The sequence below is a fragment of the Hyperolius riggenbachi genome, chromosome 10 (genome assembly GCF_040937935.1).
Source record: "Hyperolius riggenbachi isolate aHypRig1 chromosome 10, aHypRig1.pri, whole genome shotgun sequence".
In the NCBI taxonomy this organism is placed as follows: domain Eukaryota; kingdom Metazoa; phylum Chordata; class Amphibia; order Anura; family Hyperoliidae; genus Hyperolius; species Hyperolius riggenbachi.
The window spans coordinates 71,516,554-71,542,770 of NC_090655.1; the positions used below are offsets into that span (position 1 = coordinate 71,516,554).

The 26,217-nt window shown below is 43.2% G+C and overlaps 1 protein-coding gene across 4 annotated transcripts in view; it reads right to left on the reverse strand.

Moving 5' to 3' along the window:
• The window catches only part of LOC137533983 (solute carrier family 22 member 15-like), a 538,432-nt gene that overhangs the window by 133,917 nt on the left and 378,298 nt on the right, over positions 1-26,217 (reverse strand). The window contains exon 11 of one of the 4 annotated variants that reach the window (XM_068255311.1): positions 25,756-25,828. The exons of the other annotated variants lie outside the window; for them this stretch is intronic. Coding sequence (XP_068111412.1) covers positions 25,787-25,828 — 42 coding nt within the window. The 3' untranslated portion in view covers positions 25,756-25,786. The remainder of the gene's footprint in view (positions 1-25,755; positions 25,829-26,217) is intronic. 4 annotated transcript variants of the gene reach the window in all.

Sequence of the window (26,217 nt, forward strand, 5' to 3'; positions counted from 1 at the left end):
ACCTGAACTGACATGCGTCATAAGATAAACATATGTACAGTGGAGGAAATAATTGTTTGACCCCTCACTGATTTTGTAAGTTTGTCCAATTACAAAGAAATGAAAAGTCTCAGAACAGTATCATTTCAATGGTAGGTTTATTTTAACAGTGACAGATAGCACATCAAAAGGAAAATCGAAAAAAATAACCTTAAATAAAAGATAGCAACTGATTTGCATTTCATTGAGTGAAATAAGTTTTTGAACCCCTACCAACCATTAAGAGTTCTGGCTCCCACAGAGTGGTTAGACACTTCTACTCAATTAGTCACCCTCATTAAGGACACCTGTCTTAACTAGTCACCTGTATAAAAGACACCTGTCCACAGAATCAATCACTCAAGCAGACTCCAAACTCTCCAACATGGGAAAGACCAAAGAGCTGTCCAAGGATGTCAGAGACAAAATTGTAGACCTGTACAAGGCTGGAATGGGCTACAAAACCATTAGCAAGAAGCTGGGAGAGAAGGTGACAACTGTTGGTGCGATTGTTCGAAAATGGAAGGAGCACAAAATGACCATCAATCGACCTCGCTCTGGGGCTCCACGCAAGATCTCACCTCGTGGGGTGTCAATGGTTCTGAGAAAGGTGAAAGGTGAAAAAGCATCCTAGAACTACACGGGAGGAGTTAGTGAATGACCTCAAATTAGCAGGGACCACAGTCACCAAGAAAACCATTGGAAACACATTACACCGCAATGGATTAAAATCCTGCAGGGCTCGCAAGGTCCCCCTGCTCAAGAAGGCACATGTGCAGGCCCGTCTGAAGTTTGCCAATGAACACCTGAATGATTCTGTGAGTGACTGGGAGAAGGTGCTGTGGTCTGATGAGACCAAAATAGAGCTCTTTGGCATTAACTCAACTCACTGTGTTTGGAGGAAGAAAAATGCTGCCTATGACCCCCAAAACACCGTCCCCACAGTCAAGCATGGGGGTGGAAACATTTTGCTTTGGGGGTGTTTTTCTGCTAAGGGCACAGGACAACTTAATCGCATTAACGGGAAAATGGACGGAGCCATGTATCGTGAAATCCTGAACGACAACCTCCTTCCCTCTGCCAGGAAACTGAAAATGGGTCGTGGATGGGGAAAATGGACGGAGCCATGTATCGTGAAATCCTGAACGACAACCTCCTTCCCTCTGCCAGAAAACTGAAAATGGGTCGTGGATGGGTGTTCCAGCACGACAATGACCCACAACATACAGCAAAGGCAACAAAGGAGTGGCTCAAGAAGAAGCGCATTAAGGTCATGGAGTGGCCTAGTCAGTCTCCGGAACTTAATCCAATAGAAAACCTATGGAGGGAGCTCAAGCTCAGAGTTGCACAGAGACAGCCTCGAAACCTTAGGGATTTAGAGATGATCTGCAAAAAGGAGTGGACCAACATTCCCCCTAAAATGTGTGCAAACTTGGTCATCAATTACAAGAAACGTTTGACCTCTGTGCTTGCAAACAAGGGTTTTTCCACTAAGTATTAAGTCTTTTATTGTTAGAGGGTTCAAAAACTTATTTCACTCAATGAAATGCAAATCAGTTGCTATCTTTTATTTAAGGTTATTTTTTCGATTTTCCTTTTGATGTGCTATCTGCCACTGTTAAAATAAACCTACCATTGAAATGATACTGTTCTGAGACTTTTTATTTCTTTGTCATTGGACAAACTTACAAAATCAGTGAGGGGTCAAATAATTATTTCCTCTACTGTATGTATCGTGCCTTTTCTGCATACAACTAGGATGTTTTCATTTGTTTTCTTTTTCTCACTGACAGGGCTAAACAATCACGTATGCAAGTGACAGTCTTTTTAGTAGGACCTAGTCTGACTATAGGGAAATCCTGACTGATAACTAATTACTGCTGGAAGAGGATAGCTTTTGCGTGCTGGGAACAGATTACAAAGACCAATAGTTCATAGATTGTAGTTCTCACAAACACTGTCATTCAGCTGAGACAAGAAAACATTAAACCTACTTTTCTAGCTTTTAAATAGAAAATCCAAAACTGGTGGATTCTAAAAAAAAAAAAGGAATAGGAAGATATATTTAGTTCAGTTGTGTTTTAAATATATTAATCAAAATAAGAACGTTTTTGTATATACAAAAAACAAATCTTGCCACTGTTTTTAGTACATGGAGTTGCGTGGAGTACATTATTCTCGAGTTAAAAGTTTGGGATGAAATAAGATTTGAAAAAAAAAAAGTGCAAGGATACAGTGTGAACCTAGCCAAACCCTTTAAAGTGGAACTGAATACTAAGTAAGTGTTTTACTTACCTGGGGCTTCTACCAGCCCCTTGCAGCCTTCCTGTCCCATGCCGGTCCTCCACGATCCTCCGTTCTCCCGCCGCCAGCTAGCTTCATTACTGTCGACTTGTAAGTCGATGGCAACTGCGCCTGCACGCCCTGATCCACACGTATCTTTCTTCGCATTGCCTCCCACACTAGCGTCCTGCACTTATAGCAGGATCGTGGAGGACCAGCGCAGGACAGGAAGACTGCAAGGGGCTGGCAGAAGCCCCAGGTAAGTGAAACACTTTGTTTTTATTTAGTATTTAGTTCCGCTTTAAAGATTGAGAACCAGGTGTCATGTGACTGCTCTGACTGCATGAATGGCTACCATCTCATTAGCCCATTTATTTCTACCGCGTATAAGTGGTACATTCTTATTTCATGGTTACAAATGTATCATTCTTTATAATACAACTGGCACTGACAGAAAAGGTCGTAGAGTGACACACACTGAAAGAACTGTGGTTGTCATGGCACCCACTTCCTTAACATGCACTTTTTTGCTCTATGTAATGATCTGCTAGATTGCCTAAGCTCAGCTGTCATTTGAAGCCCATCTCCCTTCAGATCACTTCTGGACTCGCGAGTGCTGCTAAATCATTTAATCTGTAAATCATCTGTAAATATGACATTTACTCAGTGAAAAATTACATATTTCTGGGCACATAACCTGAAGGCAAATGATACTTTATTTTTCAGTCAACTACCAAAATGGAAACTTAAATTTACAAACTGATGTCTTATATTTGCGTTTATGGCTATGTTTCCAGGTGATTACAGAGCTATGGAGGCTGCTACTTTCTAAATTATTCACCAGACGAAATAATAGAGATCAGTTATCTGATTTTTATTCTCTGGCTCTCTTGTGATCTGCAGGGCTTGTTTCAGAAGAGTGATTCCCATACAGTAAAGTACCACTATCAGAAAAATCAGAACATGTAAAATACATGTAAAGGCATACAAATAAGACGTGCATTTCTTCCAGAGTAAAATGAGCCACAAATGACTTTTCTCCTATGTTGCTGTCACTTACAGTAGGCAATAGGAATCTGACAGAACCGACAGGTTTTGGACTTGCCCATCTCCTCATGGGGTCTTCTCAGGGTTTTGTTTCATTTCAAAAGCACTTAGTGAATGGCATTTGTTCTGACAAAACTGACAAAAAACTTTGCAGCGAGCATGGAGGCTGGCCAGCATCATTGTTTAAATCATTTTCAACGAATGTCTTTATAAAACAATTAAAGCATTGCTGAGAATCCCCCACCAAGAGATGGTCTAGTTCAAAACCTGTAGGTTCTGTCACATTTCTACTACTGTAAGTGACAGCAACATAGGAGAAAAGTAATTTATAGCTCATTTTACTCTGGAGAAACATGCTTCTTCTTTGTATATGTTTACAAGTATTTGAAATTTTTCGATTTTCGGGATAGTGGTCCTCCAAGGCAGGTTTTACACTTATTGTTTTGCATTGTAGTGGAGATGCGATACTCCTGTTACAACCCACCGCATCGCAAAATGTATTACCCTGCGGCAGAGTGCGTGAACAAGGTCATACGCATGGCTCCGCCCCACGCTCAGTGACATGCTCACTTCAGGGCAGGAAGTATGTCACTGGGATTCCCGTTGTCCACACATGCCAGCTGCACCTCGCTCCTGTCGGTTAAATTCTTGCATTGCCCATTGACTCCAATGACTTCCTTAGCCACGGAAGCCATGCGGTAATGCACTGCAGACTTCACGTCAGCGGCGATTCGGAAACTTCCGACGCAATGCGACGTGGTAAGTGTAAAATACCCTATACACTTACATTGCCATTGTGTTACCCTGCAGGATAATATAGTAACGCAACAAAGGTTTAGACTCCTAATGTGAAAGGGGCCTTAAGGTAGCCATATACATCCATTTTTACAATAATTATTGTTCAATTTCACCACCTTCATGTAGTATGATAGCTTACCTATACAATCTGTTCATAGTACACAAAATATGTTGACCCTAATATTACATGGATGTGGTAAAATTGGCCAATCATAATTGGATGTATGTACCAAGCATAAAGCCTGGCACACAATTTATTGGACAATCACTGACCAATTTTAACATCTCAGGCAGGTAAAAAAACAAAACCGGTATGTACGGTCAACTATAAGATCATTTTTTTTTATCTACAGCAAGAAAAAGCTCACTTTTTTTTTTTTAATACAGTTCGATTTAATTTGGCTCGCATGCTGCTTATAGCAAAGAGATGCAGCCTCTGTGGCTTGCCTTTAGTCATAAGATATTCTCTGTGTAAACAAATATCCCAGCAGGTCTGTAATGCTTTCGTAAAAACATAAGGTATTTGCAAGCCATTAATTCCAACATGGTTAGACTGCTCAGGGACAGTAAGTGAGGTCACGCAAATCCACGACAGACAGGAATCTTGCACATTACAAATGCAAAGGAACTACTACCATACACAGAGTGATTTGTCTTCTCAGGTATGTATCTGGTCAGCAGATACATACCAGACCGCCCCACCTTACTTCTCCAACAACCTCATCCTAATCACCCCACACATCTCACACTCCTATGCACAACTACAGGACTTCGCTAGAGCTGCTCCCATCCTGTGGAACTCTCTCCCACTGCCCATCAGACTTGCTTCCTCCAACACCTTCAAACGAGCCCTCTCACCTCTTCAAGGAGGGCTACCCCACTTCACTGCTGCCATAACACTATCTACTGAGAACTTCTCGACGCTGCCCCCCCCCCCCCTCCTGTCATGTCACCCTCCTCCCTCTAGATTGTAAGCCTTTGGCAGGGCCCTCTCTCCTTGTGTGTCATACTTAATTGTGCACTCTACCTACAGAATAATGTGAACTTGTATTATTGGGACTACTACTCCAGTGTATAATCTGGCATTGTATGATTACCTGTATTGTGTATCTTCTTGCTTATTAATTGTGTTGTGTTGTATCTTATTGATTATTACCTGTGTTGTGTTGTCAGTCACCTCTGTTTTCATCATCCGTAATCTTATTTATTGTACAGTGCTGCGTAATTTGTTGGCACTATATACATCCAATAAATAATAATAATGATATTACATGTAAAAGCAGCTGCAGACATTAAATTCCTAATGGCTAAAAATTATGATTTCAAACAATTTCAGCCATCAGTCATATATTTGATATTTGTACAGGTGTACTCTATACCAATTTAATGTGTTGACAAGCCATTGGCCTTAATGGATATTCTTAGCCAATTGTTACCCCCACCCTCTTTTTCCCCTGACTCTGTGAAAAGCCTCCTGTTACCACCCCATCTATTCTATAGTACACTACTTGGCATTCTGATGAGCCAAACCAGAATAACCGGACGCTGCCTTCAAGCGGCCTTCTGTATCATTTCAGCCAGCGTAGAATGTCTATGGAGGGCTTTTAGTTTATGGTCACTTCTGTTGTACAGACCTATTGTGTTAAAAACTGTACGAAGCTGGTTTAATTACAAGACTACTTTACAAAACGTAGTCTGAAATACGAGAGAGGGGTTTGCCAATCTAATTTGAAAAGTTAGAGTGTTCCCACTTGGCATCGGAACCTGGAATTGTATCGTCTAACATTACAGTTGAGTTTCCATGGAAACCGAAGCTTAAAGATAAAGAGCCATGGGGGGGTACTTTCTCAATGTGCTTGTGTAAATTTTTATACACAAAATCAGACATAAAAATCCCCCCCCCCCCTTTCTCTTCCCCTGGATTGTGACATGTGTGTGGGCAGATTTGTAGCACAAATTGTGAAGGATTTGCAGTGTCACGAGGATCCTTGCAGATCTGTACTTCTCAATAACAAAGACATAAATATCTTTTAGGACAAGTAAAAGGTTGCTAAATCAAGTAGAGCCCTGGGGCGATTCTTACACAGACACAGCGCTCTACTCCACCAACACATTGTTCATTTCACTTGCTGGAAAGGTCTGTTTCATCATTTATGTGTAGAAAGAAAAAAAATGACGGCTTACACATGTATAAAAAATTGCTTTATTTTTCCTGATGTAATACATTAAAAAAAAACAAGAACCGTGCCTTTTTTTTTTTTTTTTTTTTTTTTTTTAGGTAAAATGTATATATGCCACAACTGCCGGCTTAAGTGATGTTATTGGGAATAAGTGGCTAGACAGTATAGTGCAGTATTGGGAATAAGTGGCTAGACAGTATAGTGCAGTATTGGGAATAAGTGGCTAGACAGTATAGTGCAGTATTGGGAATAAGTGGCTAGACAGTATAGTGCAGTATTGGGAATAAGTGGCTAGACAGTATAGTGCAGTATTGGGAATAAGTGGCTAGACAGCGTAGTGCAGTATTGGGAATAAGTGGCTAGACAGCATAGTGCAGTATTGGGAATAAGTGGCTAGACAGCATAGTGCAGTATTGGGAATAAGTGGCAAGACAGCATAGTGCAGTATTGGGAATAAGTGGCTAGACAGCGTAGTGCAGTATTGGGAATAAGTGGCAAGACAGTATAGTGCAGTATTGGGAATAAGTGGCTAGACAGTATAGTGCAGTATTGGGAATAAGTGGCTAGACAGTATAGTGCAGTATTGGGAATAAGTGGCTAGACAGTATAGTGCAGTATTGGGAATAAGTGGCTAGACAGTATAGTGCAGTATTGGGAATAAGTGGCTAGACAGTATAGTGCAGTATTGGGAATAAGTGGCTAGACAGTATAGTGCAGTATTGGGAATAAGTGGCTAGACAGTATAGTGCAGTATTGGGAATAAGTGGCTAGACAGCATAGTGCAGTATTGGGAATAAGTGGCTAGACAGTATAGTGCAGTATTGGGAATAAGTGGCTAGACAGTATAGTGCAGTATTGGGAATAAGTGGCTAGACAGTATAGTGCAGTATTGGGAATAAGTGGCTAGACAGTATAGTGCAGTATTGGGAATAAGTGGCTAGACAGTATAGTGCAGTATTGGGAATAAGTGGCTAGACAGCATAGTGCAGTATTGGGAATAAGTGGCTAGACAGTATAGTGCAGTATTGGGAATAAGTGGCTAGACAGTATAGTGCAGTATTGGGAATAAGTGGCTAGACAGCGTAGTGCAGTATTGGGAATAAGTGGCTAGACAGTATAGTGCAGTATTGGGAATAAGTGGCTAGACAGCATAGTGCAGTATTGGGAATAAGTGGCAAGACAGCATAGTGCAGTATTGGGAATAAGTGGCTAGACAGTATAGTGCAGTATTGGGAATAAGTGGCTAGACAGTATAGTGCAGTATTGGGAATAAGTGGCTAGACAGTATAGTGCAGTATTGGGAATAAGTGGCTAGACAGTATAGTGCAGTATTGGGAATAAGTGGCTAGACAGTATAGTGCAGTATTGGGAATAAGTGGCTAGACAGTATAGTGCAGTATTGGGAATAAGTGGCTAGACAGTGTAGTGCAGTATTGGGAATAAGTGGCTAGACAGTATAGTGCAGTATTGGGAATAAGTGGCTAGACAGCATAGTGCAGTATTGGGAATAAGTGGCTAGACAGCGTAGTGCAGTATTGGGAATAAGTGGCTAGACAGTATAGTGCAGTATTGGGAATAAGTGGCTAGACAGCGTAGTGCAGTATTGGGAATAAGTGGCTAGACAGTATAGTGCAGTATTGGGAATAAGTGGCTAGACAGTATAGTGCAGTATTGGGAATAAGTGGCTAGACAGTATAGTGCAGTATTGGGAATAAGTGGCTAGACAGTGTAGTGCAGTATTGGGAATAAGTGGCTAGACAGCGTAGTGCAGTATTGGGAATAAGTGGCTGGACAGCAGTAGGTGGAGGTCGCAGTGAATGCTGGTTACAATCTGCTCATCATTCGTACAGATGGTCATTGAGAGGACAACCGAAGTGAGAAGAATATGAATATATATTTTTTTAAACAAAATCTGTGAAAGAAAAACATCCCCTGGGGGAGGGAGAAGCCTCTGGATCCTAAAAAGGCTTCCCCATCCTCTTTTTGTCCCTCGGTTCCAGCACTGGCAGCCCCCGGAGCAGCAGTAATGTAAATATTTGCCTACCGTGATCCAGTGCAAAGGCAGTAGCAGATTTCCGGGAAGGGCTCAGGAGAAAATAGCCGAGCCTGATCGGGTCCACTTTACTGTGCAGGCGACTCACACCTGCGTATTAGAAGAAGGACCGACTCAGGTATTTCAGCCTGACCCCGATGGGAAGGCCGCTACTGCACCTGCGCTTAAGCCAGGGAAGGTAAATATTGCTGGTGCCAGAGCGCCTGCGCCACAGCCTACATCCTTGTTGGCTGTGGTTTTGGGGGAGCCAGCGCTAGAGCCGAGGGGCAGAGAAGGATAAGGGAAGCCTCATTAGGATCCAGAGGCTTCTATGTCAGGTGCTCCATATCTCTCTCACTTAAATTGTCCTTTAATAATTACAGCTTGTATGCCAATGTAAGGCAAGTTATGTGCAGATTGAAACTAAGGCAATCCTGGAGGAACATCTACAAGACGCTCCTGGACTATGGATGCACCGGGTTTACTATGTATTTTTTTTGTCCCTGGGTTGTATCCTCTATACTATACATGTCAAACTCCAGCCCATGGGCCAAATTTGGCCGTCAGAGCCATTAAATTTGGCCCTCAAGTGGTTTCCCCACTTTGCATTGTGTTTGGCCCACTCTAGACCACTAGGGCAGTTACATTGGAGGTGAAGCCCTAGCACACCAGGGGAGCTATATGGGCAGGTAGGTGGAAAGCACTAAACACCTGGGAACTATATGGGGGGGGGGGGGAGTGGGGGTCTCTAGGCACCAGGCAACTGTATAGGAGAGGAGGGACCACTACACACCAGAGAACTTTATAAGGGAGGAAGGTGGCCAGTAGACATTAAGGTTGGCCCACGACTAGGTCCCAGTGTACAATTTCGGCCCACTTTGTATTTGAGTTTGCCACCCCTGCTGTAAACCTAGGTGTGTCTTATATTCCGGAGCGTCTTATATGGCAGAAAAATACGGGTATAAAATAACCAACGGTAATAGTACTCTATTAAGTAAACTCGTCAGACTGGAATAAAATAATACAATTCAGTATGTTGTCTTTTTGACATTTGAACTGAGAATAGAGTTCTAGGGCAAAGCTTTCAACACTGCATAATTCGGTTCAGCTTGTTTTAGTATTTTGATTTGAGTGCTTTTGTTCTGGTGCTGCATTTTTTATACATGACAAAATGAATTGATTGTGATGCGATACAATTGTAGACTCAGATAGCAGTTGCCTGTATAATTTTCCTGAATATTGCCACGGCTTCTTTTTCCAGAACCCACTCGAGCATCACTCTTTCACTAACTTATCTAATGTGCCCAAGACTAAACGTAAGGGGGACCTTAACTGAGAGGGATAGGGATGTTTCCTTTTAAACAATACCAGTTGCCTGGCAGTCCTGCTGACCTCTTTGGCTGCAGTAGTGGCTGAATCACACACCTGAAACAAGCAGGCAGTTAATCTAGTCTGACTTCAGTTAGAGCACCTGATCTGCATGCTTGTTGAGGGGCTGTGGCTAAAAGTATTAGAGACACAGGACCAGCAGGAGAGTCAGGCAATACTTATTATTTTAAAAGGAAAAATCCAGATCCTTCTCAGTTTAGGTTCCCTTTAACCCATTACCAAGTAACGCCCATGAGTTGCCCTTATCCAATCTATGTCACGTTCCACTATCTCCAATGAATAAAATTAAGTAAAAGCCAGGCTTATAGTGCTCATACACAGTACAGTAAAAACGTTAGATTTTCCCGTTTATTCAACCAAAACGATTGAATTGAATTAAAGTTGAAAAGAATCTTTTTTTTTTATCAAGAATTGTACCGTCTTTTTCAATAAAAATTTGATCTGACATGTTGGAAATATCTTTATGTTTGATCAAGCTGAATAATCAAACTAAATTATCTAATTAAAAAAAAGGAAAAATTATACCATTTATGGGCAGCATTAGGAGGCAATCCCTAATATGGGTCTTACACAAGCTATGCTTACAGTTTGAAGTTTGAAATATTTATTATACATTTTTTTCAAAGGAAAAAAAGAGAACAAAACCTCTCCATTAATTGGGAATATGCATAACCTACAAAAGCAAAATAATAAATATAAACCATTCAGATACTGAGTTATGGCGCTCATGCCTATATAGGCTTCCAGGCAGACCGGTCCATCACCATAAATGTACATCAATATTCATCAAATAGCAGCAAGGCCTCTAATGTAAGCCTGTAACTTCATAAATTATGGTAGTATGTGTCATCAAAGCTGCCCATATAGACTCACAATGAATCACACAAGTATCTGGAGCATTATGCTTGTACAACACATTGCATCAGTACCTCTTCTCTGCTAAATACTTACCCTGACCCTTCACCCAAGCCTAACGTTAACAATTTAACCTTTTTGCCTCTCGAAGAGGTCAGTAATATTTTTTAGTTCTGTAGGTTTATATGAGCAAGTGATTAAAAAAATAAATCTGTTCGCAAGTGTTTATCAAAACAACATATTTAGGAGGGGGTGGGGGCCTGTTTGGGTGTGGTTTAGAGAGAGGAAGATTATTATTATTAGTATGCATCTATAAAATACTGGAATACTTGTATAGAGGTAATTTAATTCTGTCCCACAGAGGAGCTCTCATTCAAATCTTTATCATCATTATAGTGTAATATTCCTACCATCGTATAAGGCCAATTTGGGTGGTGTAACCAATTAACCTATCAGTATTTTTTTTGAGATATACTGCCCACATGAAACTCACACAAACACGAGGAGAACATAAAAGGTTGCATGTAGATACACAATTAAATAAGTGAGACTGTTGAGTTAATAATAAATGTGTCTAAGTTTAAAGCTGTACCTTTTTGTCAAGCATTAAAAATATGCTGAACTATAAATTAGCATCCTTATGTAAAAATATAACACCTATGTATAGAGATCAAACTGCAGCTGAAAGTCACAAGTCCTTATTGGGTATATAAATATTTCCAGTATTTCAGTGCAAACATAGTTCATATAACTGGGTCTCCAACCTGTCCTGATTTTGCAATTCATTGAGCGAATCCAGTCAGTTGGGAGACCAGCAGCACCTGTTGTCAATCATTGAGAGTGTTCTACAACCAGAATACCCAGTCATTTTTGGACCTCAAATTAAAGTTCTTGATTTAAACCTATTGTGGATGTTTGGTTGGGAATTTGTGGATAAAAAGCAGTCTGCACTGTGTTTTATGATTGTCTTTATCTGGATAGAGTGCATTGCTTACTGAAAGGAGGATTTGGGGACAGGCCATACTGGTTGATTGTAGGTGGAGTACAGTTTTCCTGATTGTGACCCCCAAGAACCTATCCATGGACTTGATTGATTGACTCACACATGCTCCCTGGCAACATTACAATTCTGGGATGTCAGTGGCTGGTAAGTCTCTCTCTGCTTATGGCGTGGGGAGCACTTCAAGATCACATTTGACACCTGGGTATTATAGGAACTATGTTTGCACTAAAATATTTGAAATATTACAAATAGATAACGCTTTTAAAAAGTTTTCGAGCGTGCTATAATATTACCTTCAATTATGATCGCCACTGGTGAGATGCCTACTATTACACAGAATAGTAGTAACTGCCAATCTATAACTCACACTGTGATCCAACCGGCAGGCTAGTGATCAACTGAACTTATTTGCTGTCATTAAAGGAAACCTAAAGCCTGTTAAGTTTCCTGTCAAGTGACAGGCAGCCTATTGGGCCAATCAAAGTGCGGGGATAATGTCCTTTAAAGTGAGGGGCTCAGGGCAGGAAGAGTGGAGCTCTCGTCATTGCCAATTAGCAGGCATAAGTTTGCAGCGCTGGCTATGCTACTCGGATAAGGTGTGTCAACTCTGATAAGGCATGCTATTTGTCTTAGTGAATCATTCCCATAGTGTGGTAGTCCCATAGTAGAAATCCCATAGTAGAAATTCGCTGTTAGGACTAGTCCACAAATGGTGCTCGGAGCGCCGCTAGCCTGCGATCGGCTCACATTCTTAACTGAAATCTTGTGATTCTTGCGCGCTTTGCGCTTGTGATTCCCGTTCAATAGAGCGGGAATCACAGAGCAATCGCCCCCAAAATGCTGCATGCAGCGCGTTTGCAATGGATGGAAATCGCAACCGCTGCAGTGTGAATGTATCCATAGGGATACATTGTAGCAGCGCTTTGCTGATCGCCGACGATCAGCAAAGCGCTCAATCGCCCCAATGTGAACCAGCCCTTACAGCTAGCTGCACAGAAGAGGATCTCACGCTCCTCTTACTGAGGCCAGGATCTGTAAGAAGGCATTTTGGGAGGCTGTCTGCACTGCACCTGCCTCTGTTTAGGGTGTAGCTTGCAGAGTGTCTTCCCAGGCAGTGAGAGCGCCAGGGAGTGTCTTCCCAGGCAGTGAGAGTGCCAGGAAGTGTCTTCCCAGGCAGGGGGGGCACCAGGGAGTGTCTTCCCAGCCAGTGAGAGCGCCAGGGAGTGTCTTCCCAGGCAGTGAGAGCGCCAGGGAGTGTCTTCCCAGGCAGGGGGGGCACCAGGGAGTGTCTTCCCAGCCAGTGAGAGCGCCAGGGAGTGTCTTCCCAGGCAGTGAGAGCGCCAGGGAGTGTCTTCCCAGGCAGTGAGAGTGCCAGGGAGTGTCTTCCCAGGCAGTGAGAGCGCCAGGGAGTGTCTTCCCAGGCAGTGAGAGTGCCAGGGAGTGTCTTCCCAGGCAGTGAGAGTGCCAGGGAGTGTCTTCCCAGGCAGGGGGGGCACCAGGGAGTGTCTTCCCAGCCAGTGAGAGCGCCAGGGAGTGTCTTCCCAGGCAGTGAGAGCGCCAGGGAGTGTCTTCCCAGGCAGTGAGAGTGCCAGGGAGTGTCTTCCCAGGCAGTGAGAGAGCCAGGGACCGCACTTGTTTTGCACACCTCTGTGTATCCCTTCGGGTGTGCCGCTATCATTTCCATTAAGTCTGTGACTCTGGCTGAGTCACCTCTGATCGCACTCCTTTGGCTAGGAGCATTCTGTATCTGTGCAGTTCATTAAGACTGTAGAATGGAAAAGGCTGGAATAGCACATGCTCATTGGCCTGCAACCCAGCTTGATCATGGACTGCACTGCGGAGGACACTGGAAGGACATTGAGGAAGCAGTCGGACTACAGAGAGCTAGAGGAAGCCCCAGGAAGGTAAACATCCTTTCCTCCAATTTCCCCTCAGGTTTACTTTAATCATCCCAGTACTATTATTATTTACTATACACATATGGCGCCGAGATATTCTGCAGCACTGTACAGAGTATATTTTCTTGTCACTTAAAGTGGACCTGAACTCTTGCACAGGACAGAAGGAAAGCATAGAGAAATTCACCCTGTATGTATTTAGAGAGTTTAGCCTATGTAATCCCCCGTCATTTGTGTCTAATCACAAGTTGTAATTTGATCTCTCCCTTGTGTCACCTGACTGCCTATGGCAGGTAAGCTCATTTGAAAGCACTGGATGTTAACAATATGTCTGCTTCCATGAAAGCCGGAAATAGAAACAGGGCAGATTTATTTCAGCTGTAACAAAGAAATGATTTATTTTAAAGGTTATCAGTGGCGTAGCTAAGAAGCTGTGGGCCCCAGTGCAAGTTTTGCATTGGGGCCCCCCAAGCATGCTATATATATAGCAATTGATAAAGCGCACCAAAACCAATCAAGGACAATCACAGTGTCAGAGGTGTAAGAAGGGGATGGGGAACAGTTTGTTAATGATCACTACTATTCAAAGCATCTATAGAAGTGATTATTACAGCACAGGACCAATGAAGAGCGAATACTGCGGTTGAGGGAGGGCCCCCTGGGGCCCCGATGCGGTTGCTACCTCTGCATCCCATATTACTACACCATTGGTTATTATGCTGTTGCTTATCTTTTAGAGCAGAGAGGAAGTTCTGAGTTTAGGTTCGCTTTAACTGTCCCTCAGAGGGGCTTACAATTTAATCCCTACCATAATCATAGGTCTATGTAGCATGTAGTGTATGTATCAGTCTAGGGCCAATTTTTAGTGGAAAGCCAATTGACTTGTATAGACACATTGTGAGTTATTGCTGCTTCATATGCCAACAGCAAAATGTACATTTCACATCCCTCGCCTGCAGTTTCTACCACATATTGCTAATGTTCTCCCTGTACAGCAACTGATCCACAACACTACCAACTGGCGGCACTTTTGCCTTGTTTATAAACTTGGGATAACACACTGTATAAATGATGTCATCAACTAAAGCTGCCAACCAGAGTCATGTGCTATATAAACTAAACCCATCACACACAAAAAATCCCATTTCAGAGGCATCAGCATGACACAGTAAGCACACTTGGACGCACAATTGTCTATGTATCTGGCTGGTCAGTCCTATCTCTCATAATGCAGTTTTTCTAGATCACAAGGTGCCAGAGTGCTCTCTGCACATCCTAGTGCCATGTAATGTAACATAAAAAGGTATAATGCAGCTGGATCTGCCGCTTCGCCCCAAATTGCCACAGTGCCGCTCATATTTCAGCGCTCTAATTAGTAACGCATTACAGGGATAATTTTGGCAGACACCAAATGACCCAAATTCATTTTACTTCTTCAATAAAAATTCCCTCCGCTTGTCGGCTCCCCATTTTCATTTCAATTTACCTCCTGTAAATCTGTTTAGTATTGGAAGGGAGAGGAGATGTAGTAGAAGGGGGAGAAATGTGAGGATCGGCGCTGCATGTAAAGGTGGAGAGAGTGGCAGAGTCATCACTGCTGTATAGCTGTGTGCTTTTACTGCACCGAACATTTAACATTTACTATGCCTTTTCAATGAAGCTGTTATTTTATGAGACTGAGCAAAGCAGGCTCTACAATCAGCGATCGGCGATAAACACAAAAGAGAGAGAAGTCAGTTAATGAAACCCTTTACAATTTAATGTGTGTTAGCGTTATCATTAAAGCAAGTCTGAAGTGAAAAACTGATGAGATAATCAATTGATCATAAATAAGGACTCTCGTACAATCTCACAGATGTGTAGGTTTTAAACACTAAAACTAAAGGTGGCCATACATTGGGCAATAGAAAGATCATTCTCTGATCGTTATCTGATCAAAGAGGGATCTATCTGATGTAATCCCTCCACACACTACACACAGATTTCCAATCAATGTAGCATGAATTTAAAAATCATTTTATGCTTGCCAGGGTTCCCAGCAGGGGCATAGCAATAGGGGGTGCAGAGGTAGCGACCGCATCGGAGCCCATGGGCCAGAGGGGCCCTCCCTCAACTGTAGTATTAGCTCTCTATTGGTCATGTGCTCATAATAGTCACTTCTATAGATACTTTGAATAGTGGTAATCATTAACAAACTGTTCCCCATCCCCTTCTTGCACCTCTGACACTGTAGTTGCCATTAGCAGGTTTTGGTGTGCTGTATCAATTGTTATGTATAGAGTGCTTGGGGGCCCCAATGCAAAACTTGCATCAGGGCCCACAGCTCCTTAGCTACGCCACTGGTTCCCAGTGATCACCCCCCCCCCCTCCCCCAGCTGTGCAATATAAGGGGTAACTCTTACCTATCCATGGTATAATTTCTGTGTCGTCTCTGTTGGCTGCTCCTTCTCTCCACTCTTGAGTCCCGGGGTGCTTTTGTGATGTAACTATAAAGGGCAAACAGCATGGCACATGCCTCACATGACCACTAGAGACCTCTAGTGTTTGACCTGTAACAGTTACGCCACACAGGCACCCAGGAGTGAAGAGAAAGGAAGCAGCCAGCAGGAAGAGAGGAGACACCCAAACCACGCTGTGGACAAGTGAGTAGCTCCTGCATCACTCATTGCAAAATGGAAAGCAGCTAACGACACACTCCAGATCCACCGATCAATCAAAATTATTGTATGTCCTGGTCAATTAGCCAAACATTGGTTGGTCAGGAATAGTTAGAAGCATCCATTTCAGTTGTTTTTCCGCTGCACGCACATTCATAAGTGGCTAAGTGATTTCACTAGGCTGCAATGCCTCATCTAAATTTACATGCGGGGAATCCCTGCAAATCACCCCTGGTGAAACCGACCCGTAAAGGTTTTACAGCACCCACCCTGAACTCCTGACCTTTTTTTTATCTGTTCCCTGAACTCAGGAGTGACTCTCACCTTTGGCTTTCCCAAATGCAGAAAAATGAAATAAAGACTTATACATTAGCTAATATTCACCGATTGGCAAATTATCCGATCTAAAAGGATCCATTGACCAGAGGTGACTTCTGCTAATAGAATGAATAAACCATAGTATTCTCTCCAACGATGAGTCAGGCTGGTGAATACTGATCCTTCCTCCACATGCCACACCATTACAGGATACCAGAGCCGAAGACCATATGAGAAACGGGGGGAGCTGGCATGTATGGTGAGCCGTCCTGATGCCCACCACTCCCCCCGTTCTCCTTTCTGCCCCTCTGATGCTTGTAAATGCCCTCCAGCACTCTACTCCGGGGCCTTCAAAGTCGGGCATCTCTGCACGTGTCCTACAGAATGCGACCATGGCCAGGAGCGCTCTGCGACTGATGTAATCGTGCCTGCTGCCCCCCCCCCTCCCTCCCCCACGTTTCTCCTCCCAACCGATACATTAACGTATACAGGAACCAATAAAGATTTGTTGAACAGACGATCTGTCAGAAAAGCCATCATGCATGTGTATGTTGATTTTGCTGTTCTGATTGATCGATCACCAGTTGGGAAATTGATTGTATTGGCTGAGTGCCTGAAAGGTGGCCTAGGAATTGGTTTGTTTGAATAAAGTAGATATTCTGTGCACTTTTAGGTGTGAGCGAATAGAATGTTATATACTTTTTCACAAAACCTAAAGAGAGGAATTTTACTGTAAATAACTAAATTGCTTACTTTTTTTATATTATTAATTTGTCCAGCCCATCAAACAATCCTACCTCACCCCTGCATTACATTCTTAAATGTATCTGCTGACAAGTTGAATGAAGGCTGGTGCATACCAAGAGTGCTTCTGAGCGCTTTTAAAAACGCTAGCGCTTTAAAAAGGCACTTGGCTAATGTATTTGCATTCGGGAAAAAAATCACATCACTCTGGTGTGATCCATCCCATTCAAACGCGGATCCTGCAGCATTTCTGAGGCGATTCAGTCTCAATGTTAAGTATAGGAAAAGTGAAAAATCATTCTAAAAAACGCTGCATCAGAGCAATTTTCCAAGCGTTTTTTTTTTTTTTTTTTAAGAAGCTGTTCACTTCCAGCTCAAACTGTACAAAAAAAAATCAAAAATTGCTACACCAAAACGCTCTAAAAGACTCTAGGCATACTTAAAAAAATCTATAGGCACATGCCTGAAATCGCATCCAAAAACACAGAGTTTGTGATTCTACTAGTGGTTTTAGATGTGCATCAGCCCATACGATTTCAGCAAAACGCTCAAGCTTTTAAAAGCGCTAGCGTAATGAAACCCTATAGGCTCGTTCTTACTTGGGTAATTTAAACTAAACGGGCAAAAACGCCAAACGCAAACGCGTAGCCTGCACCATTTTCAGGCGATTTCCAGGCGATTGCGTTTCAGTGCTATAGAAGCGCAAAACGCAATCGCAAGTCTGACGGTAATGCACTTTTGACTTTGCAGCGGCTCGACGGCTGATTGTGCACTTCCACTGCAATGCGACGTGGCGCGATAAGTGTGCTAGGCCCCATTATCTACATTGCCTTTGCATTACCTTGCGGTAAAACAGGGTAACGCAATGCACACTTGCAAGGCATTAAGGAGAAGCCGTGACCAAGAATTGAACTTTATCCCACATAGCCGATACCCCCTTTTACATGAGAAATAGTTTCCTTTTCACAAACGGATTATCAGAGGGCTCTGTATGGCTGATATTGTGGTGAAAACCCCTCCCACAGGAAACTGTGAGGACCATGGTCCTGGCAGTTTCCTGTCTGTGATCCTTGTTGCATTATGAGAAATAACTGTTTACAGCCGTTTCCAACTGACAAAAATGCAAGCAGCATCTCCTCCCACTGACAACACCTGCCAGCAGTAAAAATGTCACCATGTGATAAATGTCAGAATTTAAATCAGGGAGAGGAAAGATTTTACAATGGGCAAACACTGACTAAATCATTTATACATAATTATTGTAAAAATGAATCACTTGTTTTATTACATTATTTTCACTGTAGTTCCTCTTTAAAGTGGAATGAAACCCAGCATTTCTTCTTTGCTCTAATAGATTATTTAAATCTCCTAAACTTGAGGAGAAAAGTGTGTGTGTCATATTCCAAAGATACAGAATATAGCTATGAAGAGTACGCAGGGAAGCAACTGTTATACTATGCCTGCTCCTGCTGCAGTGACCCTCTTCCCCCTGGCTCTGGGTCCTGTATCCTCCGCTAACCTCTCCTCCTGGCAGCGGGCTCCTCTTCTGTTGCAGCTGTAGGCAGGGACACCTCCCGCCTACCGTTTTGCAGAGCCGCTGGGTCCGCCATACCACTGGCTCCATACACACTAATCCTGTACACTAGCGCGCATGTGCGTCGGGGTTCACGCATGACGTCCTGCGTCACCCCCCAACGTGCATGCGCCACTTGTGTACAGGATCAGCGTGTATAGAGCACCCAGCGTTTCTGCACAATGGTAGGTGGCTGCTGTCTCTGTCTTCAGCTGCAACAGAAGAGGAGCCCGCTGCCAGGAGGAGAGGATCCTGGAGGATACAGGACGCAGAACCAGAGAGAGAGAGGATCATGGCGGCAGGAGCAGGTATAGTATTAAAGAGAACCCGAGGTGTGTTTAAAGAATGTTATCTGCATACAGAGGCTGGATCTGCCTATACAGCCCAGCCTCTGTTGCTATCCCAAACCCCACTAAGGTCCCCCTGCACTCTGCAATCCCTCATAAATCACAGCCGTGCTGTAAGGCTGTGTTTCCATCTGTAGTGTCAGTCTCAGCTGCTCCCCTGCCTCCTGCATAGCTCCGGTCCCTGCCCCCATCCCTTCCCTCCAATCAGCAGGGAGGGAAGGGATGCAGGCGGGGACTGGAGTTCTGCAGGAGGCGGGGAGAGCAGCAGACTGACACTATAGAGATAAACACAGCCAGCTCTGACAAGCTGTTTGTCAGCAGCGTGGCTGTGATTTATGAGGGATTGCAGAGTGCAGGGGGGCCTTAGGGGGGTTTGGGATAGCAACAGAGGCTGGACTGTATAGGCAGATCCAGCCTCTGTATGCAGATAATATTCTTCAAACCCACCTCGGGTTCTCTTTAAAGTGAACTGCAGTGTAGTGTAGTAAGTAAAGAGTAGTGAAGTGTAGTTTAGTTAATTGTAGTGTAGTTTATACAGTGTAGTGTTAGTGTAGTTTGAGTGTAGTGTAGTGTATTGCTGTGTAGCTTAGTTGGTGGGCAGCACGGATATGTGTAGTGTGTAGTGTAACTGGAAGAGGCAACAGGGATTAGTGTATTAGTGCTGGGAAGTGTAGTAGAGATAGAGTGTAGATCAACTGGCATTATCTACTCACACCCCCCTAACAATGCAAAAGGCTAAAAGATTGATTTTTTTTTTATAGATATACATACGCACAGAGGGAGATACTGGTTGCTTGACAGTTGCAAACAGCCGTTAATTCCCACAATGCAACAAGGTTCACAGACAGGACCTAGGTCCTGACATCACACTGTGGGAGGGGTTTCACTACAATATCAGCCATACAGTACAGACCCCCCCCCCCCCCCCCCGATGATCAATTTGTGAAAAGGAAAATATTTCTCATGGGAAAGGGGGTATCAGCTACTGATTGGAATGATGTTCAGTCCATGGTTACAGTTCCTCTTTCATGCAAATGCAAACATAGAAAAAAAAATGCAGCATGTACTAGGTTTACTTAAAAATGGAATCATATTGATTCACTGCATAGGCAACAGAGCAGCGCTATTACTTTGATATATATGATGCTCTGTGATCAGCGAAGTGCTAGAAAATCACGTCCAAACCTATTTTAGGACTTTTAAAGAGAATCTGAGATGAGAAGCGCCTCAGGTTCCATACTTACCTGGGGCTCCTGTCCCTGGGAGTGTTAGACGCCTGAGCAGCAGTACTGTGCAAGCGCAAAACGTTCCACACCGTGAGAGCTCCTTACGGGGCCGCGCATGCGCAACGAATCGTGACTTGCCAAGGCTGCGAGGTACCAGCGCTCTTAGGGGGGCTTAAAGAGGAACTGCAGTGAAAATAAAGTAATAAAAGAAAAGTACTTCATTTTTACAATAATTATTGTAGTTTTCGCAGTAAAAGACGCACTTTTTCTCCCCAAAAATGGGAAGAAAAAGTCCCTGCGTCTTGTACGGCAAAGGCAGGGAATCCCCGACTTACTAACGCCCGCCGATACGAACAGCGACCCGCCGTCGGGGATTCCCTGCCTGTGCGTCCTGCTGTGGCAGTCTCCTCCCCCCCCCGCTTGCCTCTTCCCCCTCTTCGTGTCCCCCTGTGTGTCCTCGGGCACCCCCCCCCCTCCCGATTGAGAAGCGGCAGCAGCTTACCTCCTCCATCATGCCCGCGGCGATTGAAGACATCCGACTTCTGACACACAGGGGGACCAGAATACACACAGAGGGGACCCGAGGACACACAGGAGGGACCCGAGGACACAAAGGTGGGACCCGAGGACACCTGAACGAGGGGGTAGAGGCAACCCGGGTGGGGGGCAGACAGCAGAAACAAGGGGGCAGAAACATGGGGGGCAGACAGCTGGTTGCAGACAGTAGACACATGGGAGGCAGAAACCTGGGGGCAGACAGCAGACACATGGGGGCAGACAGCAGGACACATGGGGGCAGACAGTAGACACATGGGGGGCAGACAGCAGGACACATGGGGCAGACAGCAGACACATGGGGGCAGACAGCAGGACACATGGGGCAGACAGCAGGACACATGGGGGCAGACAGCAGGACACAGGAGGACACCATTTGGGGGAGGTCATGTACAAGATGCTCCTGAAATGTGGATGCACCAGGTTTAGTTTATTTTTTTTCCCTGGTTTTTGCCCTCTAAACCTAGGTGCGTCTTATATGGCGCGAAATACGGTATATATAAATTATTTAATCAGTGTTTGCCCATTGTAAAATCTTTCCTCTCCTTTATTTACATTCTGACATTTATCACATGGCAACATTTTTACTGCTGGCAGGTGATGCCTGTGGAAGGAGATGCTGCTTTTTCTGGCAGTTGGAAACAGCTGTTATTTCCCACAATGCAACAATGCTCCCACAGTGTGATGTCAGTACCTAGGTGCTGACATCACTCTATGGGAGGAGCTTCACCCCACTATCAGCCATACATAGCCTCCGGATGATCTATTTGAAAAAAAGGTAAAGATTTCTAGTGGGAAAGGCTATATCAGCTACTGATTGGGAAGTTCCATCCTTGGGTACAGTTCTTTAGGTAAGTATGGTACCGGAGACACTTCTTGTCTCCGGTGCACTTAATGGTGACCCTTAAGCCAAAAAAATTAACCTCAAAATTAAACCGTGGGAATTGGTCCCTATAAGATTTTGTAAGTACTTACAGTTCTCCGTAGTCTCCCCTGCCCCGCCCTCCCCATGCATACGCGCTAATTCACAGCCCAGGGTGATTCCAGACTAATGAATTCAACAAATGCTCTGGCTTTTGAATTAAAAAAAAAGATGCTGTAACGGAATGCGTGAGTATACAGGGACCCATGGAGAATTGGAGATGCTCACAAAAACTCACAGGAACAACACACATTATTTATTTTTGAAGATAATTTTCAGTTGAGGTATCCTTTAACCCTTTAGCCGCCAATTTATTTAGAGCTTGCACATTTTTTTTTTATTTCTTACACATTACAGCAGTACTATTTAGTAACAAGGAAATGTATTGATGGCCACTTGTCACTAGGTGGCTGTGTGAGACCATAGCAGATTTCTACATCCTCTGTTTTCAGTTTCTATAGCCTCTGCTAGCAGAAAGACATCAAAGCATTCCAAGAATTTACAGCACGACCAGTTCTACCGAAAGAGGTCAAGAGCAGTGCACTTATCTCAAAACGAGATAACAGATATAGGTGGAATAGTACTGCAGACCTCCACATTAACATGCTAACTGTTGGATGTAATGCTGATTATTTGGCTACAATTACTTCTTCAATGACTTGGAACAACTATACACCATATCTTTACACATTGAAGCCCAGAGTTCCCTTTTGAGTCCAGATAAAAAAAAGGAATAATTTGGCCATGAAAAATGGGACATTTAAGAGCAAAAAGCATATCCACTTTGCGCCTCCTTAATCTCACTGGACCATAAGCACTTTGATATCTGTGGAGGCTACGTGTCTTATCAACTGCTACTTGCTTTGGGCTTATAATGTGGATAATACAAGTGATGTTTTACTGCCACTCTCTAAGAGCACAGCTTCTATCTATATTTGGAAAACTTACTGCAGTGATATTTGATAGAGATCATTGCTATGTACATCAATTGAGAGAATTGAGCAAAAAGAAAAAAAAAACAGAAGCCAAATTATGCAATATCTGGATAACTGAGTAGGTAAATTATCAGAAATTTATTGCAAACACTTGCAACCGCTGTCAGAGCCTGCGGAGAATTAAAGGACAATTGAAGGGAAAAAAGTAAGGTTTTGGATTAGTCCATCTCCTCATTAGGGGAGGGGGGATTCTCAGGGTTTTCTTTGTTTTAAAAAGCATTTCCTGAGTGGCAACTGTCAAAATAGTAAGATACGCAAATACAGTAGTTACAAATTGGAATCGTGGGAGTGTATTCATACTGAATGCATTTACGATTTTCTAAAAAAAACAATTGTAGTTCTGCTGCATTTTTCCTGTGTTTTGAGGCCAACATAGTGAAAACGCAAACGTCGAAATGCAAAACCTATTTGCATTTGCGATTGCATTTTGTGTTTCACGACTGTTGGTGTGAAAGAGAATCCCATTGAGAAGATGGACTAGTCTAAAACCTGTCGGTTTTGTCAGATTTCAAGTGCTTACTTTTTTCCCTGTAGTAGTCCTTAAGCTGACTACACTCTGTTTTTCCAGGTACTGTAGGACAGGAACTGGATGGTGCACTCCTTTGAAGTTCTTTTAAGACTAAACTACAACCTCCCAACTGAGGGGTGTATTACAACTTTACAGGGAGTGCAGAATTATTAGGCAAATGAGTATTTTGACCACATCATCCTCTTTATGCATGTTGTCTTACTCCAAGCTGTATAGGCTCGAAAGCCTACTACCAATTAAGCATATTAGGTGATGTGCATCTCTGTAATGAGAAGGGGTGTGGTCTAATGACATCAACACCCTATATCAGGTGTGCATAATTATTAGGCAACTTCCTTTCCTTTGTCAAAATGGGTCAAAAGAAGGACTTTACAGGCTCAGAAAAGTCAAAAATAGTGAGATATCTTGGAGAGGGATGCAGCACTCTTAAAATCGCAAAGCTTCTGAAGTGTGATCATCGAACAATCAAGCGTTTCATTCAAAATAGTCAACAGGGTCGCAAGAAGCGTGTGGAAAAACCAAGGCGCAAAATAACTGCCCATGAACTGAGAAAAGTAAAGCGTGCAGATGCCAAGATGCCACCAGTTTGGCCATATTTCAGAGCTGCAACATCACTGGAGTGTCCAAAAGCACAAGGTGTGCAATACTCAGAGACATGGCCAAGGTAAGAAAGGCTGAAAGACGACCACCACTGAACAAGACACACAAGCTGAAATGTCAAGACTGGGCCAAAAAATATCTCAAGACTGATTTTTCTAAGGTTTTAGACAAATAAGACAAATAACATTTATATTGCGCTTTTCTCCTTGCGGACTCAAAGCGCCAGAGCAGAGCAGCAGCCACTAGGGCGCGCTCTATTGGCAGTAGCAGTGTAAGGGAGACTTGCCAACGGTCTCCTACTGAATTAGTGCTGGCTTACTGAACAGGAAGAGCCGAGATTCGAACCCTGGTCTCCTGTGTCAGAGGCAGAGCCCTTAACCATTACACCATCAGCCAACTGTACACCATCAGCCAACTGATGAAATGAGAGTGAGTCTTGATGGGCCAGATGGATGGGCCCGTGGCTGGATTAGTAAAGGGCAGAGAGCTCCAGTCCGACTCAGACGCCAGCAAGGTGGAGGTGGAGTACTGGTTTGGGCTGGTATCATCAAAGATGAGCTTGTGGGGGCTTTTCGGGTTGAGGATGGAGTCAACCTCAACTCCCAGTCCTACTGCCAGTTTCTGGAAGACACCTTCTTCAAGCAGTGGTACAGGAAGAAGTCTGCATCCTTCAAGAAAAACATGATTTTCATGCAGGACAATGCTCCATCACACGCGTCCAAGTACTACATAGCGTGGCTGGCAAGAAAGGGTATAAAAGAAGAAAAACTAATGACATGGCCTCCTTGTTCACCAGATCTGAACCCCATTGAGAACCTGTGGTCCATCATAAAATGTGAGATTTACAAGGAGGGAAAACAGTACACCTCTCTGAACAGTGTCTGGGAGGCTGTGGTTGCTGCTGCACGCAATGTTGATGGTGAACAGATCACAACACTGAATCCATGGACGGCAGGCTTTTAAGTGTCCTTGCAAAGAAAGGTGGCTATATTGGTCACTGATTTGTTTTTGTTTTGTTTTTGAATGTCAGAAATGTATATTTGTGAATGTTGAAATGTTATATTGGTTTCACTGGTAAAAATAAACAATTGAAATGGGTATATATTTGTTTTTAGTTAAGTTGCCTAATAATTATGCACAGTAAGTCACCTGCACACACAGATATCCCCCTAAAATAGCTAAAACTAAAAACTAATTTCAAAAATATTCAGCTTTGATATTAATGAGTTTTTTGGGTTCATTGAGAACATGGTTGTTGTTCAATAATAAAATTATTCCTCAAAAATACAACTTGCCTAATAATTCTGCACTCCCTGTATTTTTGGAGGCGCCCAATATAAATAAAGTAATTAAAAACGCTTAGGAAGCAGAGATGGTGTGTGGTCTTACCATTCCTGAAGAACTAGGCCAGTGTTTACTGGAAAGAAGTTTATTCAAGCAGTAAAATAGACAACACGTGTCACAAGATCTTGCCCACTTCTTCAGTGGGCTGGATAGTGTACTGGTTAAGGACTCTGGCTTTGACATAGGAGACCAGGGTCAGTAGCTATTCAGTAAGAAGTTCTTGGGCAATACTTCCTAACACTGCAGGGTGGCCTCTTGTGTACGTCCTTAGTGGCTGCAGCTCTTGAGCGCTGTGAGTCCAACAGGAGAAAAGCGCTATACAAATGTTAGGATTATTTTTTTTTATGTTAAGCAATCAAAAAGACCAAACACTACCTCTCCTTATTTTATTTATACTGGGCACCTCCAAAAGTACTTTCTTGTAAAGTGGCAATGTACATACCTGTCCTAGAAGACACTGGGGTTGAACTGATTTACATAGAAATGGAGAACACAAGCAATGCAGCAATCCTGGCCTTGATTTGAGAAAAAATAAATAAAAATCTACTAATAGGCAAGATGGCAAAAGTGTGTGATATTAGAACAGTAGTAGTAGTAATGGTCAAAAAGAATCTGTTTCTGTAAATACATTTTCACAGCAAACAATACAGCAGAGCAGCAACTTGGAAGAAGACAAGAATACTGCCTACAACCTAGGAAGTGAACAGCTTATCACCAGACTTGTGAAAGTGCTGATTGCATGGTGATATTAACTTTTTCAGTGCTTCTGCAATATATATATTTTATGGAAACATTTGTGCTGATCTCCATATTTATAAAAAAACAAAACAAAACAAAAAAAAGCTTACAACCGGTCTGCAAAAAGAGGAATAAAGCAAAAAGGGTCCATAGCATACGTGAGCAG